Source organism: Balearica regulorum, chromosome 16, assembly GCF_011004875.1.
Source record: "Balearica regulorum gibbericeps isolate bBalReg1 chromosome 16, bBalReg1.pri, whole genome shotgun sequence".
Lineage (NCBI taxonomy): Eukaryota > Metazoa > Chordata > Aves > Gruiformes > Gruidae > Balearica > Balearica regulorum.
In genome coordinates, this window is record NC_046199.1 from 1,453,324 (window position 1) to 1,468,946 (window position 15,623).

Below are 15,623 nucleotides of genomic sequence, written 5' to 3' on the forward strand. Positions count from 1 at the left end.
CTCCTGGTGCTGCCCCTGTGGAATCCCGGTCCTGGCGCCCGTGCGGGCTCACACAGACGCTGTCACCTGCCTGGGGCAGCCAGAATAGCCAGATCAACCTCAGCCAGAGGAAACTACCGCTGCTTTCACGCTGCTCTCTCGGCTGTCCAGCAGCAGAGTGAAACCATCGCCACCATCCCCCTTAGGGTTCGGGCCTTCCAGAGGAGAGGTCTGACGACGAGCAGGCACGGATTTGCCACCTTTCCCCCTTCCGAACCAAACCCCAGGCCAGGCCGGGGAGCCTCCCCTCCTTTCTACACCTCCCGCCTCACAACACGGCTGCCGTGCCGCTCCCCCGGCGGCACAGCCTGACACCCGGCCGCCGGCCGCTCCGCCCCCCCCCCCGCCCCGGGCCGCTCCGCCGAGCGCCAGCGCTGAGGCGAGGGGAGCAGCCCGCCCACGGCCACGCGAGGCTCCGCCCACCGCCGCGCGACCCCGCCCCCTCCCGGCCCGCGCACGCGTGGTCAGCGGGGCGGAAGGGGCCGCGCGGGGCACGGGGCGCCGCCGGAAGCGGCGCGAGGATCCATGGCGGCGCTGGTGCGAGCCGTGGTGAGTGGCGGCAGCGGCCGCGGTCGCCTTCTCCGGCCCGGGGCGGCGCGACGCCACGCCGAGGGAAAGGAGCGGCGTGTGCGGCCGGGCGCGTCCCCGCTGGATTGTCCCAGCGCCACCTCTGTGGTGCCTGGGCCGTCCCGCCCCGCCCCGCCAGTTCCCGCAGCCGCCCTGTGCGCGGCTGGGCTGCGGCCTGGCCTCTCCCCAGACACCGCGAACGGGGAAGAGGCTGGCTGCCGGGCTTTGTGAGGCCGTGGGGGCGGCCCCGGGGGGTTGCGGCCCCCACCGGCTGTTCCCGCCTCCCCAGGGCCCCCTCCCCCGTCAGTGGGCTCTGCTGAAGGAGCGGGGCGAGCTTTTCTTTCAGTGTGTGTTTAAATAAGAGTAATGCAAGGCTTCAGTACTCCTGATTGGGGCTTGCGAATTAATTTTTTTTTTTCCATTCTGGTACTCCTCTTGTTGTCTTTGATAGCAAGGGTAATATAAATATTCTAATTTCTGTGTTAAGTGGAAGAGAGTGGGTTCCTATGAATGAGTGAGGGTGGATTGTGAATCACACAATTCCTTTCTTCTTATGCATTTGTGTACTTTTTTTTTTTTCCTTTCTATTATCCTTTAAAATCTTTGCAGCAGAGTACTGCTTTTTAGCATATAGTCTAGAAAAGGAAAGTTTGTGCATGGGTCTGATACTCTCACAACACACCTGCAGGGGTGGCCAGCACTGCTTGTGCAGACAGATCCATCAGGAAGATGAAAGGCCTTTAGTCAGAGGGCAATGCCCGCTTAGGAAATTAATCCACTAAATTCTTGGAACTGATGTCTCGGGGTGTGGTTTTTACAAGCATGGTGAGCCCTGCCCTTTCACCTTTCAAGCTGAGAGCAAACCTGCCTGGGAGCACCTGAAGCGCAGTGAGTTTGAGTGCCTGCTTCCTCCTCCCAGTCCTACTCTTTCTCCTCACTCATGCCTTTGCACTGTTGCCTACCATTGCCTCCTCCAGCATTTTTCTTGGCCCCTATGTTCCAAATGCTGGAGCAGCACAACCATGGCAACGTAAAAATAGTTTCCTGCAGTTTCAATGTGTTAAAGAGGCAATTGGTAGCAAAAAGGGAGGGGGAAGGCAGGCAGGAGGGGTGCAGGGAGAGGTAAAGCAGCAGTGAGTCACCAGATGGGTTCAGCTGTCTGTGGAGCTGTCCCCCCAGGGTGCGGTTTGCTGTATAAACCTGTTTGCAGAAGGTGAAGGACTTGTCTCCTAGGCTTACCTGTCCCTGGGCAACTCTTCCTCTCCCAGCTGCTTCTGGCATTCATATGGTAAAGTGAACCAATTCAAGTTTTCAGCCTGGCCAGAAAAAATTCTCTTTATACAGGAGGGGATGTAGTCGTTTGCCGTTTTTGTGATCTGAAGTGCCTTACTTTGTAATGAGAGAAGCTCCTGAGCTGTAGTAGTGGTGGGAGTACGCACTGGAGAGGCAGGAGACTTCTGACAGGAGCACCATGCTTCAGCTCAAGCTGTGCTGATCGTTGGCATTTCCCAGCACCTGCTTTTGCGTTACAATTTAATAGTTGTCTAATCATATGAAAATAAATCTTCAGTCTCTTAATGTCTGTTCTTTGTACTGGAAATAGAAAGGGAATTTTTTTTTCTCCTGCTTCAAGCCTTCTCAAGATCTCACAGCATATGATACAGTCCTGATTATTGTCCACACATTTCAGGTCTACTAGTTAATACTGCCGTTGTGGTAAAGCTGTTCTTTATCTAAGAAGAGCTCTTGATTAATAGTTTGCCTGCTACCTAAGGCTTTCCTAAAGGTTACCAGGAGGATTTAGAAGACCACAGTGATATTCTGTCTGTATCTTGAGAAGGCAGCTAGCTGCAGGAGGTGCTTGTGCTGTCTGCAGACTATTCCTGAGTAATCCCGTTCTGTTTATGCTTGGTACTTTGCAGCCAAACAGAGAAGTAAAAGTAGCACTTGTAATTTGAACGTTACGTTCTGCGGTGATGCTGGTTTAGGGAAGGTTACTTAGCTCATCATGTTACTTTTCTGTTGCTCCACAGCTTTCTGCTGTTGTCTTTTTCTTTATAACTTGATTGTTTATCACATCTCACCTTTTAAGTGTACGTATTCTTACTTTATGTTTTCCTGTGTCTCTGTCCAGTTTTGTTGCAGTAGTGCTTTTCAACAGCTCTAAACCCCTAAAGTATGTTCAAGCTCTAAGGCATATTGCAACCTAGGCATGTTCTCCTTCCTATTACGAAGAAAAAGCCTCAAAATTCTGTCAGATGCCTTGTAGTAATTATTTATAAAAAATGGTGAATTTTCTTGCTAATTTAAGTGTTTGTTAATCTGTTTGTCAGAGCACTGGGTTACCTCAAGAAGTTCTTTGTGGTACTAGGCTGAAATGTCTTTTTGAATAGAAATGTATCATTTTCATAATTTTGCTTGCTGGTTCGTGATGTTACAGAGAAAGAGCAGAAACTAAGTAGTCTCACTACAGTAGAAGTGGGAAGGTGTAGAAGCAGTGAACACTAATCACATTTGTTATGGCAATGCACATCTCCCCTCACAGTTTTTAAAAACCCAAATCAATTCTCCTAATGGATTAAAAGTGCAGCTCTGAGGAGATGATGAGGGACAGCCGGAGGAGGCAATATGCTGCGCCTGAGGGACAGCGGTGACTGTGCAGGTACAGGGGACAGGGAACAGGAACTCAAGTTGGTCTTGTGTCTGTTCCTCCTAATCTTTGGGCGGATCTGCTTGTCTCATAGTTACCCTTTCACTGGGTACCACTAAGAAGAGTTTGACTGCCCACCCCATCAGGTAGTTCAGCAAATTGGTATGATTCCCCTGCAGTCTTCTTTTCTCAAAGCTAAACCTCTCCTATATGTTGGATGCTTCAGTCTCTTAATCATCTTTGTAGACAATTGAAAATGAAGCTATTTTTATTGGAAAAAAGCATATCCATTCTAATAATATATACATTATTTCCAGTATTAATGTAGAACAAGTATGAAGGAGGCAAATATTATACTAACCTGATTATTGCAGAAAATGAAAGGTGCACAGAAAGTGCAGGCAATGAAAACCCTGCTTCTTTCCCATATTACCTGACATTTTCATTACAGAAAATAATTATCTTCACTGAAATTTGTTGGGGCAATATACACTTTTGAAATACTAAATTTCTTAGCTGTGCCTGAATAAAGTAAGATGATGCATAAAAGCTGAGAGTTGAATGAGGGCTTTTTAGAGATCACTCAGTCAATTGAAGAATGCTTCTTAAGCATTTGAATTTATTGCATAGATATAAAAATTGTGGTGGAGTATTATGATTTAGACAGCCCACCATTTCCTTTGACTGATCTGTTTCTGCCGTCAAATTTGGATCACATGCCTGTACTGGAAGGCAAGATATTTTTTTAAAATCAAAATTTATACTTCTGTCAAGTGCAAGTTGGGAGTTTAATCTGAGGATTGTGGTATACATGAATAAAACTTGTGGAAGGAGGAGGACAGTTAAACTGTTTCTGAGTATTAGCGTCCTTTTTTTCATTGCTAGTCTCTCTGTTCCAGAGCTGCCAGGCTGGCGTAACTCAATGGATAGCAGTGTGCAGTGGACTGTTACGGACAACTGCGGTCCAAGGCCAGTGTAGACGAATGCTCCATGATATTTTCCAGGTAGGATATCAGAGTATGTTAAAGTGTGTTTTTAAAAAAAAAAAGAAAAAAGATAATTTAAAATTGGTAAGAAAAAGTCATGATTTTGAAGTAAAGCTTCCAAAAGTGATGTTGTCACTGTCTATGTATTGCTGAAAAGTACTGCTTGCAGGTTTGCTTCCAGTTCTGTAATAGCGTGCTTAGTGTCAGATTGTCTGTCCACAAGAAATTAACTAGTACATCATGTAATAGCAGTTAATAATAAAGAGGTGAAAAATGTGTAGAGAACGGGAGTAGATGCAGGCTATCTGAACGGAATTAGAGTACATCGCTTGCTGTTTCTTTCTTGCATACAATGAAACAAGAAGAGATTAAGCCTCTTCTTTGTCCTGCTTTATATTACAACTTGTGTCATAGAGCGATGACTTACAGAATTAGAAACTTACCTGTAAACTCTTTGCTCAGATGTCTTTTCTGAGATAAGACCTTCCAGTCCTGGGAAAATTGCCTGTGCTTTTGTGACACAACCATACCGTTAAAGCATCAGTCCATATCAAGTAGCACATGATGTTGGGAGCAGAGAGGGAAATAAGCAGTTGTGAAATCAATTGATAGAGTTGGGCTTACTCCAAGGCACCAGCACATTCAGTAGACTTCTGGAGATGACTACTGTGAACAAATCAACGTATTTACTTTGTCTGAATTTATTCATTAAATATGTTACTGCTAATCTGGGTATGCTGGGAGGCTACAATAGGTGTGCTGTTTAGTATGCAGCTTCAAGTAGGTTTCTTTATTGTGCACTAAACTAAAACTAAAGATAGTTTTCTTTATTGTGCAGTAGCTCTGTGATACAAATCACATGCTGTGAAGTTATAGTGCTTATAGTGATAGCTTTTACTCTGTAATTTGTTTTGCTCAAGTCCTGGCCACAAAGACAATTGAATGGACTACAAAGTTATAGATAAAAATAGCATAAACTATTTCCTCAAGGCCAGGAAAAAGAATTATTCTTTATTGAGAGACAAACCCCATAATTAGAAATAGTGTGTGAGAAAATCAAAGCAGATAGCCTGTGGTTTTTGAAAGTGGAGTGTTCTACCAGTCCATTCCATTAGTACGTTTACAGAACACTAGAAAACAGGTGGTACAGGGGATTAAGCATGAACAACCATTTTGTTTGTAACAGTTAAGGTAATAAATTTTTGTGATACAAAGTTTTTCAGGATTAGACTGAACTGTAATTGACTTGGAAGCATACTAAGGGTAATTGGTGTAAAGTTAAGTGTTTACTAGTCAATGGTGTCTTCATTTTTTTTTTTCTTTTATTTTCTTTTATCATTTTTACTAGAGACGCAAGGTTGGCCAGTTCCGACAGTCGAAATCCTGTGGTGGATTGATTCAAGCCAATGGAGCCGTTCCACAGCAAAACAGATCATTTTACAATACAAATAAGGTTAGAAGATTTGTTTTTATTGTTGGAGGGCACATTTTACTAGGGATTATACAGATACAGGTAACAAAACACTTTGCAAGACATGTAGGAGATGAATTCAACTTTTATATAAAATGTTTTAGTACAGCGTGAACAATGGGTCCAATAATTTGAGAAGTGTTCTCTGTGCCTTTCCAGAAAATGAAGTACTAGCATAGGAAGTTGTGGTTACAGCTGGGTTACCTGGAGTGAAGGTTCCAATTATAAGCCTGAGGACTTCTTTCCAATGAGGAAAGAAACTTAAGTTGAGTAGTCATTGGAGCAGGGGGCAGATGTTCCTTTCTTACCTTTAAAAGGGGAAACACAGAAGTTGCCCATACATATTAGAAGTGATAAGATGTTTCCTGATTCTTCAGCTTGGGAATAATGTGTAACGACAGTTTTGCTATCTGCTGAACACTGAAAATTGTCATGCAATCTACTGATAACAACTAATTATTGTGTAATAATTTATTTACTCTTCATCTGTACTATTTTGTTAATTTGTTGTCTCTGCATCTCTTACATTTATTGTCTTTTGCCTTGGAATAAAAGTTTTCTGGAACGTGAATGATCTCTATAAGATTAGTTTAGCACTTAATCCAAGCGAGTCAGTGTCTCTCAACTAATAAATATCCTGATCCTGCTGCTGTTAATGCAATGTGAAGTAAATGGCAAAATGAAATGTGTGCACAAGAAATGAGGGGACAGAATGAAAAAGAAAGTTAGGGATTGATGGGTAAAACTTGCATAAAAGCAACAATCCCACTTTGCTGTCCGCCTCATTGTGTATTTTGCTGGTGTAGAGTTAGAGGTAACCACTAAGAAGTGTTTTAAATTGGGTATTTTGGCATGGATAGACAAAATGAAGGAAAACAAGGAGATGTGTGGAAGGAAAGAACCCCTTCCTGCTGTTTGCATCTAGTTCTTAACTAGAGGTTTTCCTTTTTTTAGTCAATTTTTCAGTGGTTTTCAGCTGGTGAGGTAAACCAAGCATTTTGCAGACAAAGAGATTGAAAGCATACAAAATGGCTTACACAATTTACCATGGCCAGAGCTAAGAATAGAATCCAGGCTGACAAACATGGTGCATATCCCTGGTCCCTACGCGTACCGGTGCTGCCTCTCATATATACCTGCATAACCATCGTTTGCGGAACAGGTCTGGGAGAGCAATGGATGACAATGTGGTAGATCTAACGAGCCAGGAGTGGCATGAAGGTCTTCAAGGCAGGGGTTGGAGACTTGCTCTTGATGTGTTGGAAGGGGCTAGGGGAAGGGTACAAAGGTTGAAAGATAAATCAGGAAACTTCTTGGTTAGAATAGCCTTGGTGTGAGAAGCCAGGCAGGATTTATGACCAGAGAAGGAGTGGTTTACAGCAGTATAGGTAAGGTTTGAGGTAGGTTTTTGGACTGCAACCTCATTATTTTGAGTAGAGAAATACTTACTTGTCTTTGAAATGTGAACTTGAATATGCCCTCCTGGTGGGAAAGTGGTTTAGAATTAATGGTGAGCTCCAATTGTTTTCATTTTTATATTTCGTGTCAAAATTAAGAGGATTGTTTGCTTTGGCACTGAATTTCAGGTATTGAGCAGGGAAGTCAGCCTGAGGTGGGCTTATGTCCCTTTCAGTGTCTTGATGAATTTGTTTCGAGTGAGTTAAAAAACATACTTCTGAAATTTTCTCTATATGTTTTCTAGATCTCATTTTATATATCGACAGTTTAATTGCATTTGGCTGCAATCCTAGCATTGGCAGGATGAACTGCATACCTCTATCCGTAGGATGAATCAAACGCTCCCTACCTAAATCCCCTCTCCATCTCCTGAGCTAGTCCAGGTGGACTTGCAGAAGAATGAAGTGAGACTCGTGGCATTTTTTAGAAAAAAGACTGTTTTCCAGTCATTTTCTTTTATGATGAGCTAGCAACACTTGAATTGAGATAATTTTGGTTTTTAACTTAACTGCCTCTGCCTAATTAAAAATCCGTACTGAGGGAGACTTCATAATGCATTTGTAGATAAAAGACACGTAGTAAAATTAATCTGCCTAGATTCACTAGGGGTTTAGTATGATTTTAATTCCTGCGGAGGAGATGAAAGTTGACTTAGTGAGTTTGGTACGGCAATAGTTATTGGGACACAGGTTCTGCGTTGAGCATATTCTATCGCTGTGTGGCTGGAGGGGGGTTTATGGAGATATCCTATGATGTAAGGGTAGGTGGTGTTTTTAGTGGAGAGGAGAAGGGTATTGCATGGGATAATCTTGAAGAGAAGGTACTAAAAATTGGTTTACGCAAGTGCAAAGCATTTTGTCTCAAGTGTGAAAGCTTGTGTGTGGATATACATAGGGATTGATTATGTCTCAAGGCTACAATTTTAGTCACCTTTACGGTTAGTTTTTAATTCATATAGCAACTCGTGCAGATTATGTGTCTGTATTTTAGTATGTGCTTATTTATCATTCGTACCACTTCAAAAATTACTATATTAATGCTAGGAAAGCTATAGAGAATACAGCCAGAGTGATCAGAAGTGTGAAAAGCCCTCAGTATGATAAGAGGCTGGTTTAGGACCCTTTTAAAATAAGGAGAGATAACTGATGGGCGTATGTATGATACTGCCCTATAAAAGTCATAAAAGATACTGAAAATGGAATAGGAAATGATTGTTTGCAGTTTCTTGTAGGAAAATTGGGAGTATCCAATGAAATGGCAAGGTTGGATTTAAAACAGGCACAAGGGAATTGTTTTTTACATAACTAAAGTCTGAAACTTGTGTACCACAACTCTGTGTTACGGAGGTTAAATAGTTTCAAACACTGGGGTGCTGAAGGTGCATCTGATTGTAGCTGCCAAAAATGAATGTGCGGATACATTTTCTAGTACAGGAATGACTGTCAAAAGCTGGGCAGGTACACCCCGGTAAGCTGCGGGGTGTGTGCCATGTTTCTGTGCCTTTGTGTCTTGTCCAAGTATCTGTTCCTGGTCCTTGTTGGAGATGGTGTCCTGTTCTAAGTGTTTGTTCTGGCTATTTGAGTCCTTATGTTGCCAAATTGCTTCCCTACTAAGAAAATTCTTCTTAGGAGGAATTGTTTAGGGTAAAATTCCAGCTATTTAAAGCAATTTAACATTTATTTGGTCAGGGAGTTTTTTCAGATTATATATACAGCTCTCAGCTGTATTCCTCAAGTATATGTAGGAGATTCACGTGCATTAGATTTTGGTTAGATGGGTTAAAAGTTGAGTAATTTGTTGATAACAAAATGTTTATACTGCCTGCTTAATTAGTTAGAAATTATTTGCTGGAGTACAAATGGCTATTGCTTACTGCCAGGTTGCTTAGAGGCAGAATGCCACAAAGATTTATCAGTCCAATGGTGCTTAAGGTCTGTAGTTAATCTGAGAGAGAACATTTACCTTTATGTTTGTAGATGCTGCAAATCGTCGAGGACTAAATACTTTCCTGATCTAGATTTTCTGCAAGTACCATTTAGATTAACTGTAAGGGGAATAACAATCTGGGGAAGCTTTTCAGTAAGAACGATGGGCTCATGTAACTTCGTTAGTTTTAAGATGGAGCTTATTGGTTTATATAATATGTAATTAGAATATGATATGCTTGTGCAAGTAAGAGAGGTAATGTGTAAGGTTAGCTTTATTTACTCTGTTTCTGTGATTTGTTTGCTCATTTTATCTGCAAAAGATTTAAGCCCAAGTAAAGACACACATCTAGAAAGAATATGGAAATCTAGAATGGGAGCCCTATTTCGAAAAGCAGGTCTCTGAACAAGCTATTTGAGTCTGAGTTTCCAATGGGATGCTTTTGTCAAAATGGTTATGCAATGTTTGCATTAATAAACAGAAGGATGTCGCATAGGAAGAACAGTGTAATATTTTGCAGAGAAGATCTAAATATGTATTTGTTTTGTTGAGCAGAGAAAGTAAACAAAACTAAAATTCTCTATTAAATTTGTAGCTTTTCTAACTAAAATGATTTATCGAATGTAATTGCTAAGACTGAAATGTGATATTTCAATTTTACAGCATCTTTCTGCAAAAGATTCGTTGCAGCCATCTGAAGAGAAAGTGGGTACTTTCACAAGGATAATAGAAGCAATGGGTTTCACAGGACCACTGAAGTATAGCAGATGGGTAAAGCATTCATTTAATAATTGTTTTGGCTGTTTGATACTGTCAGAGTTCTAAAAAGCAAACAACCCCCCCCCACACACACCTTTTTTCTTATGATAGGAGCAGTACTTAATAGAAAAGTTCTAACTATTACCCAGGTAAATTCCTGTTCTGTGATGTGAGGAATAATAATCCATAGGTTGAACCTCCCTTGATCTATGAATTGCCATCATTGACATATGTAGGAATCTTGCATTTGGTTTGTAGAATTTTAAGCCTTCTTGAATTTCTTCAGATACCTTATTTTTCACTTCATTTATGCACCAAAGAACACAATAACAGCCTTACTATTCAAGTCAAAAACACCCAAATAGACCATCATCTTGTCTCTAATAATGACCAATTGCAGTTATCTAGCAATAATTTAATTACAGGAAAAGTCTATACTTGTCTCATGTGCTCCTCCAACCTACAACAGTTGTTTGTTTCAAGACTTCCTGCATGAAACTAGGCATTTTTCTGTAGTATCTGTTGAGGGATTTTTCTTCTCTGAATTCATCCAGCTGCACTTTGAACTCTTATTAGTTTATAGCATCCATAGCACTCAGTATCAGGGAGCTCCATAGCTTGAGTACCCACTGGGGGAAGAACTACAGTTGTTTTCAATTGGTGCCTTTTAATTTTGTACTTGAAAGAAATGATGATTACTTATTCCTTGGAGTGTATATTCACATTCTCCCTTCCACTGATGATTTTATAGACTCATATATTCCATAGTATCTTGGTATTCTTCTGGGCTGAGGAGACTTAGTCTAACTTATTTCTGTTATTGAGGGTCTTTCATGTTTTGATTTTTGTTGCCGTTCTCTGAACCTCTTTCAGTGTTCTGTATGTTCTGTTCATCTTCCAAACGAACAGCAGTGAGATAAGTTACGATTGCTGTTTGAGTCGCTGTTCGGTAGTAGCTGACTAGGGCAGAGTTGCAAATAGGTCCTCCTCTTTGGCATTTTTTAAATAGTCCTTTCATAAAGTAGTTGTTAACATTGACTAAATGAGAGTTCTGGAAGAGACACCTTCAGTTCCTTGTGCAGAAGGAAAAAGAGATGACATTCATCGTTTCTTTGCTCTTAACTAGGACACAGTATAAAGGAGTAAGAGGAAAAGGCAGCTTGAAGGAAGAGCTGAGCCCAACTGTGCAGGAATTAAAACCTATTAGGCACTTTGAATATCTGCAAGGCAGAGTGGACCCCCTCTGAGACTGATCTCAAACTGTTGCTGATCACATCTCACTTCTCAGAAAGAAAATACAAAGAAAAGATAACTGATGCTTAAGGGGGTTAGGTATTTTGGTTAAAATCAGTTGCTTTTAATCAGTTGATGCTAAACCTCACGAGAAAGTAGTTTTTCTCCCATGTGCTTGTGTACATATTGTTATAATAAAGATTCTTGTTAGCTCTAAGTGTTGATTCAGAGTTCTCCTTAATTGCTACTCTTTACTGCCTGCTTTTGGCTGGGGAACTTGGGTTTGGAGAGAGTTATTTTGTGGTTAGGGCCCAAGAGACCTGAGTTCATTTTTGGCCCTGCCAGTGCTCTCTATGAGATCCTAGGGAAGTTTCTTAATATTTCTTTGCTTTTTTCCATTTTCTTCTCCCTTCCCCCACACTTCTTCTACACCCTAAAACTTCCACAATTAAATTTCACCAGTTTCTCCTGTGTTACCTGCCTTATTTAAGGGCTGGATTGCAGGGGCTGCTCTTTACAATATGTTTTTAATGACTAATAATGCCTGGTCTGGGGCAATGGCTTTCACCAGGGAGACTCTACTCCCAGGCCAGGCAATGTTTCCTTTAAAAAGGAAACCTTCAGAACTCCAGTAAGCAGTGTAAATTATTTTACTGCAAGAAGTTTAGATGTATACTTGAGTTTTGACAGAAGCCTGAGATTATTGAATCAGAAAAATAATGATTCCTGTGTTTCCACAACAGGAGATCAGTCGCAACTTCCTTATTTTTCTTTTGGTTGGAGGAGACACAAATAATTACTTTGGTAGTTTGAAGTGCCATTTGACAGGCGTAGTGCTCACCTCTGTAGTACAGTGAGCACTGAGATGATCCTTAGTATATGTCACTAAAAATAAAAACAAAACAGAACAAAATAAACCAACCTGAACCCAATGCTGCTTCCTGGCTAAGGTAGGGGAGTGAGCTCTGGAGTTTTCAATTTAATTTTTTTATTCTTCTCCCTTTGGTGTTAGTAAACAGGAATGGCTGACAGCTCCTCTCTTTAAGATATTTGCTATTAGTGATTGTGCTCTTTGAAGATTCAGCACATGTATCTTTGTTACAGGTGATGCACTGAAGGTGTTTCTGGTGCAATAACAGGCTAAGAACAAAATCAGAAGTGCCAGTACACTTGAGTATACCTCATGTCATTCACCATTTGGGATTCCTTTCTCATTTGTGAAGCTTAGTCAGTCAACTTTCATTTTTGTAGGAAAAAAGATATTTTTAGGACATGTCTGGTACGTCACTTCTTTAATATTTAAAACATAAATTATACGCAACGCTTTAAGTGGTATAATATCAATTAAAGTTATTGGAGGAAACTAGGAATTGTGAATTGGGTTCTGTGGAGCCTCTGTAAGGAAAGCCATTTCATTTATTTGTCTGTAATGACAGTATTATATTAAACTAGATTTGGAAGGGTATTTAAGAAGCTATTTAATTTATTATTTTTTTTTACCTCAAGGTAAGATTAATTATACATGTATCATTCCTGGGAGATAGAATAGTTTAATGTACTCCTGAAAATCTCACATGATTGTAATTCTCAAAAGAGGTCTTTTCAGAAAATGATAGTGTATTTAACAAAATCAGTAGTGTTCACTTGCTCTCATGGTGAATACTTTGTGTTGTCTTTTCTTTTTCTTTAGAAAATTAAGGTAGCAGCTTTGCGCATGTACACATGCTGCGTGGAGAAAACTGACTACGAGGAGTTTTTTAACAGTAAGTAATGGACTTGATGGTATTTGGACTACTGCTGTGGTGAGAGAACTTCTGAATAAATTCATTAAATATATTTATACCAATAAAGATGACAGCAAAGAGACTTGTCAGACCCTCACAGTGTGTGGTCAGCTGGAATCTGTCTGTACCACAGCATTCCCTTAAGCTCTGACATGGCAAGGGTTCAAGGGCAGGCTCTGGAGTCTGGGCTTGTAACATTTTTGCCCACTGCAGTTGAGAACAAGAACAAGAGTGGGATAGGTGAAACCCAGAATATCCTGGACTTTGAAGGATATTGCTCTTTTTATTACTGGCGTGGGATAAATTAAGAATCCAGATATCTCTTCCCTTTTTACTGTGATCAGATGGTCGTCTGTGTCCTGCCCTGTCCCATGACCAGTTGTGAGAAGGCCCAATATAACTGGGGTGCAAATATGAGAACTGTTCCTGTCCACTGATGCACAACTTTTTTTATGATACAGGGTCAGTTAGATCACAGGGTCCTACTTATCTCTCTTCCTCATGCCTGGGGCAGGTTTGGCTAGAACTATAGAGACTTTCTACATTTTACTGACCATGGCAGTATTGAATCAGGAGACATCTCTTGACTGGGTAGAGATTATGACTAGAACAGAGACACAAGTCACTCCTTTAAGTATATAGGAATAATACTGGTTTGAATTGGGGTGGCTTTTCCATGTTGCACACAGTTTTTTTAGCTATTAGCTGAAAAAATCTGTTGCTGCTTTTATTAGTATCAAATCTGGCTGATGAATGGGGAAGGTGGTTTTTTGAGACTTACGCAAGCTTCAATAATATTTTATTCCTCTGTGAATGAATTATTTCCGATGTCAGCATGATTTAGCTGGTAGTAAACCCATTGCCTGGATCTGGCCTGTCACCTGAAATCCTGAGCTACCAAGTGCTTTCTTATGCTATACAATGCACCAGCACAGATCGGGGCTGCTGCTTGCCGCCCCTTGAGAGATCAGCTGAAGGGACATCTTTGTGTGTTCATCTAGTGCAGAGCTTATTGAGGGTGGTTTGGTACATGGTGTTGCTGCTGCAAGATTTTCCAATGGTTTTCAGAAGGTTTTCCAAACCTGTGATGTGGTTTCAGCAGTTGCAGGAGTGAAAGAACTCTGTGAGCAGTAGGATTCATCATTAGTGATCAAAAAATTAGAACCTCATTTTTCCTGTGCACACACCTCTCCCTAGCTGTGTGCCCTCTCAGGCTTTCTCAGATAAGTTCTCCTCTGTTTGTCATGTTTGCCTCTCAAACAGAGGCTTTGCTATTTTTAACTGGCGTTCACTATCTCTGCTTAACAGGTTAATTGTACAGAGATATATAAATGTTGCCCTAGATTAAAATTTAAAGGAATTTCAAAACATGTCTGTGAAGAAGATACTGGCACAGATTGTCAGACTCAATACGAAGTAAAATGACTTCAGTTGTATTCTTGATATTGTCTTACTGTTTTAAAGAGAAAATTTCCAGAGCTCCCTCTCACTTTAAACATATCACAAACAGCAGGCAGCCTTTCCTTCAAGTTTCACTATTTTCTCCAGAATGTCCTCATTGCTCCTTTTGTCTTTTTGCTCTGTAGTAAAAGCTGTGGCCAGTCCATCTCTGAATTTGCACTCAGGGAAACCTATGTTTGCATTGACTTGAGAGGGTCATTACCTAAGGAACAAGGTAGTTTGTTTTGCTGAGCTTGACAGAGTGCGTGGTGCACCCATTGGTGTTGTGGTTCCAAAGAAATTGTTGCTTTTGTATAAAAACAGGTATAAGAAGTTTCTGCTACTTCTATCTACTTACAGCTGCAGCTGTTTGGGGGATTAGCTCTAACATTTAACAGGCATGTGATCCATGTTTAAAAAGTAGTTCCCCTAAAACACAGGCTCTGTGGGGTGAGCAGGAACCTTTTAAATTGATTTTGCCAGTGAAGAAGTCTGGGGTTCAGTGGGCAGCTGAGTTGAAGTAGTGGCTAAAGGGAAAAGGCTGACTTCTCCATCTTCCTCTGCTTGTGTTCTAGACTGGACAATTATGTCCTCTGGTGAACTGGTTAGGTCACTGAAAGAAAACAGCCCAGTTTTTTGCTTACTTACTGTTTTGCTGTGTTAGTGAAATAAAGTGATGCATGGAAGGGTCTGATAGCAGCTGTGGCATAAAGTAGGTGGTGAGGAGTACATGATTGAGAGAGGAACATGGCATGAAGCAAGATATCCAATTTTCAGTTCAATTCACCTTGTTTTCATCAAACTACGTCACTTGGGAGCTGTTTTTTTCTGTTCCGAATTGCTTCTTTTTCAAATAAACACGGGTATTGCTTAAGCCAGGACTGCAGCTCACTCCCAAAAATGCTGCACACCCACATGATGAATTGCACTGCTGAGGAACCCGAAGAGTAGTAATGATGCTGCATGGGACCCAGCTCAGGTCTGCCTGAGCCAAAGCTGACTGCATTTAGACCTAGAGGTATATTTATGCTTTGCTGCTCCCAGCATTTCTGCCTCTAAATGTGTGGAGTTGAGATATCCAAGTGAACTGCACAGGGTCAGCTCTGGTCTCTGGAGAGCTTATTAGCTTTTTCTCTACCGTTTGTGAGAGTTGTTAACCTACTGAGCTGGCCTTGGGAATCCAGGCGTGTGTAAAAGCATTTGTGGGCTCGTTAACCTTGTGTGATCAGAACCAGTTCTTCAGATCAGAACCAGCTTTTCAGAGAGCCTTCTTCAGTGTTTCTGGACGTGCTTTTGTGATGTGGTTATGT

The 15,623-nt window shown here is 41.3% G+C and overlaps 1 protein-coding gene across 1 annotated transcript in view; it reads left to right on the plus strand.

The window, feature by feature from the left end:
- Positions 1 to 482: 482 nt before the first annotated feature.
- The window catches only part of UQCC1 (ubiquinol-cytochrome c reductase complex assembly factor 1), a 50,430-nt gene continuing 35,289 nt past the window's right edge, over positions 483 to 15,623 (plus strand). Inside the window, exons 1-5 of the mRNA XM_075768376.1 lie at positions 483 to 588; positions 4,156 to 4,260; positions 5,591 to 5,695; positions 9,761 to 9,868; positions 12,780 to 12,852. Coding sequence (XP_075624491.1) covers positions 565 to 588; positions 4,156 to 4,260; positions 5,591 to 5,695; positions 9,761 to 9,868; positions 12,780 to 12,852 — 415 coding nt within the window. The 5' untranslated portion in view covers positions 483 to 564. The remainder of the gene's footprint in view (positions 589 to 4,155; positions 4,261 to 5,590; positions 5,696 to 9,760; positions 9,869 to 12,779; positions 12,853 to 15,623) is intronic.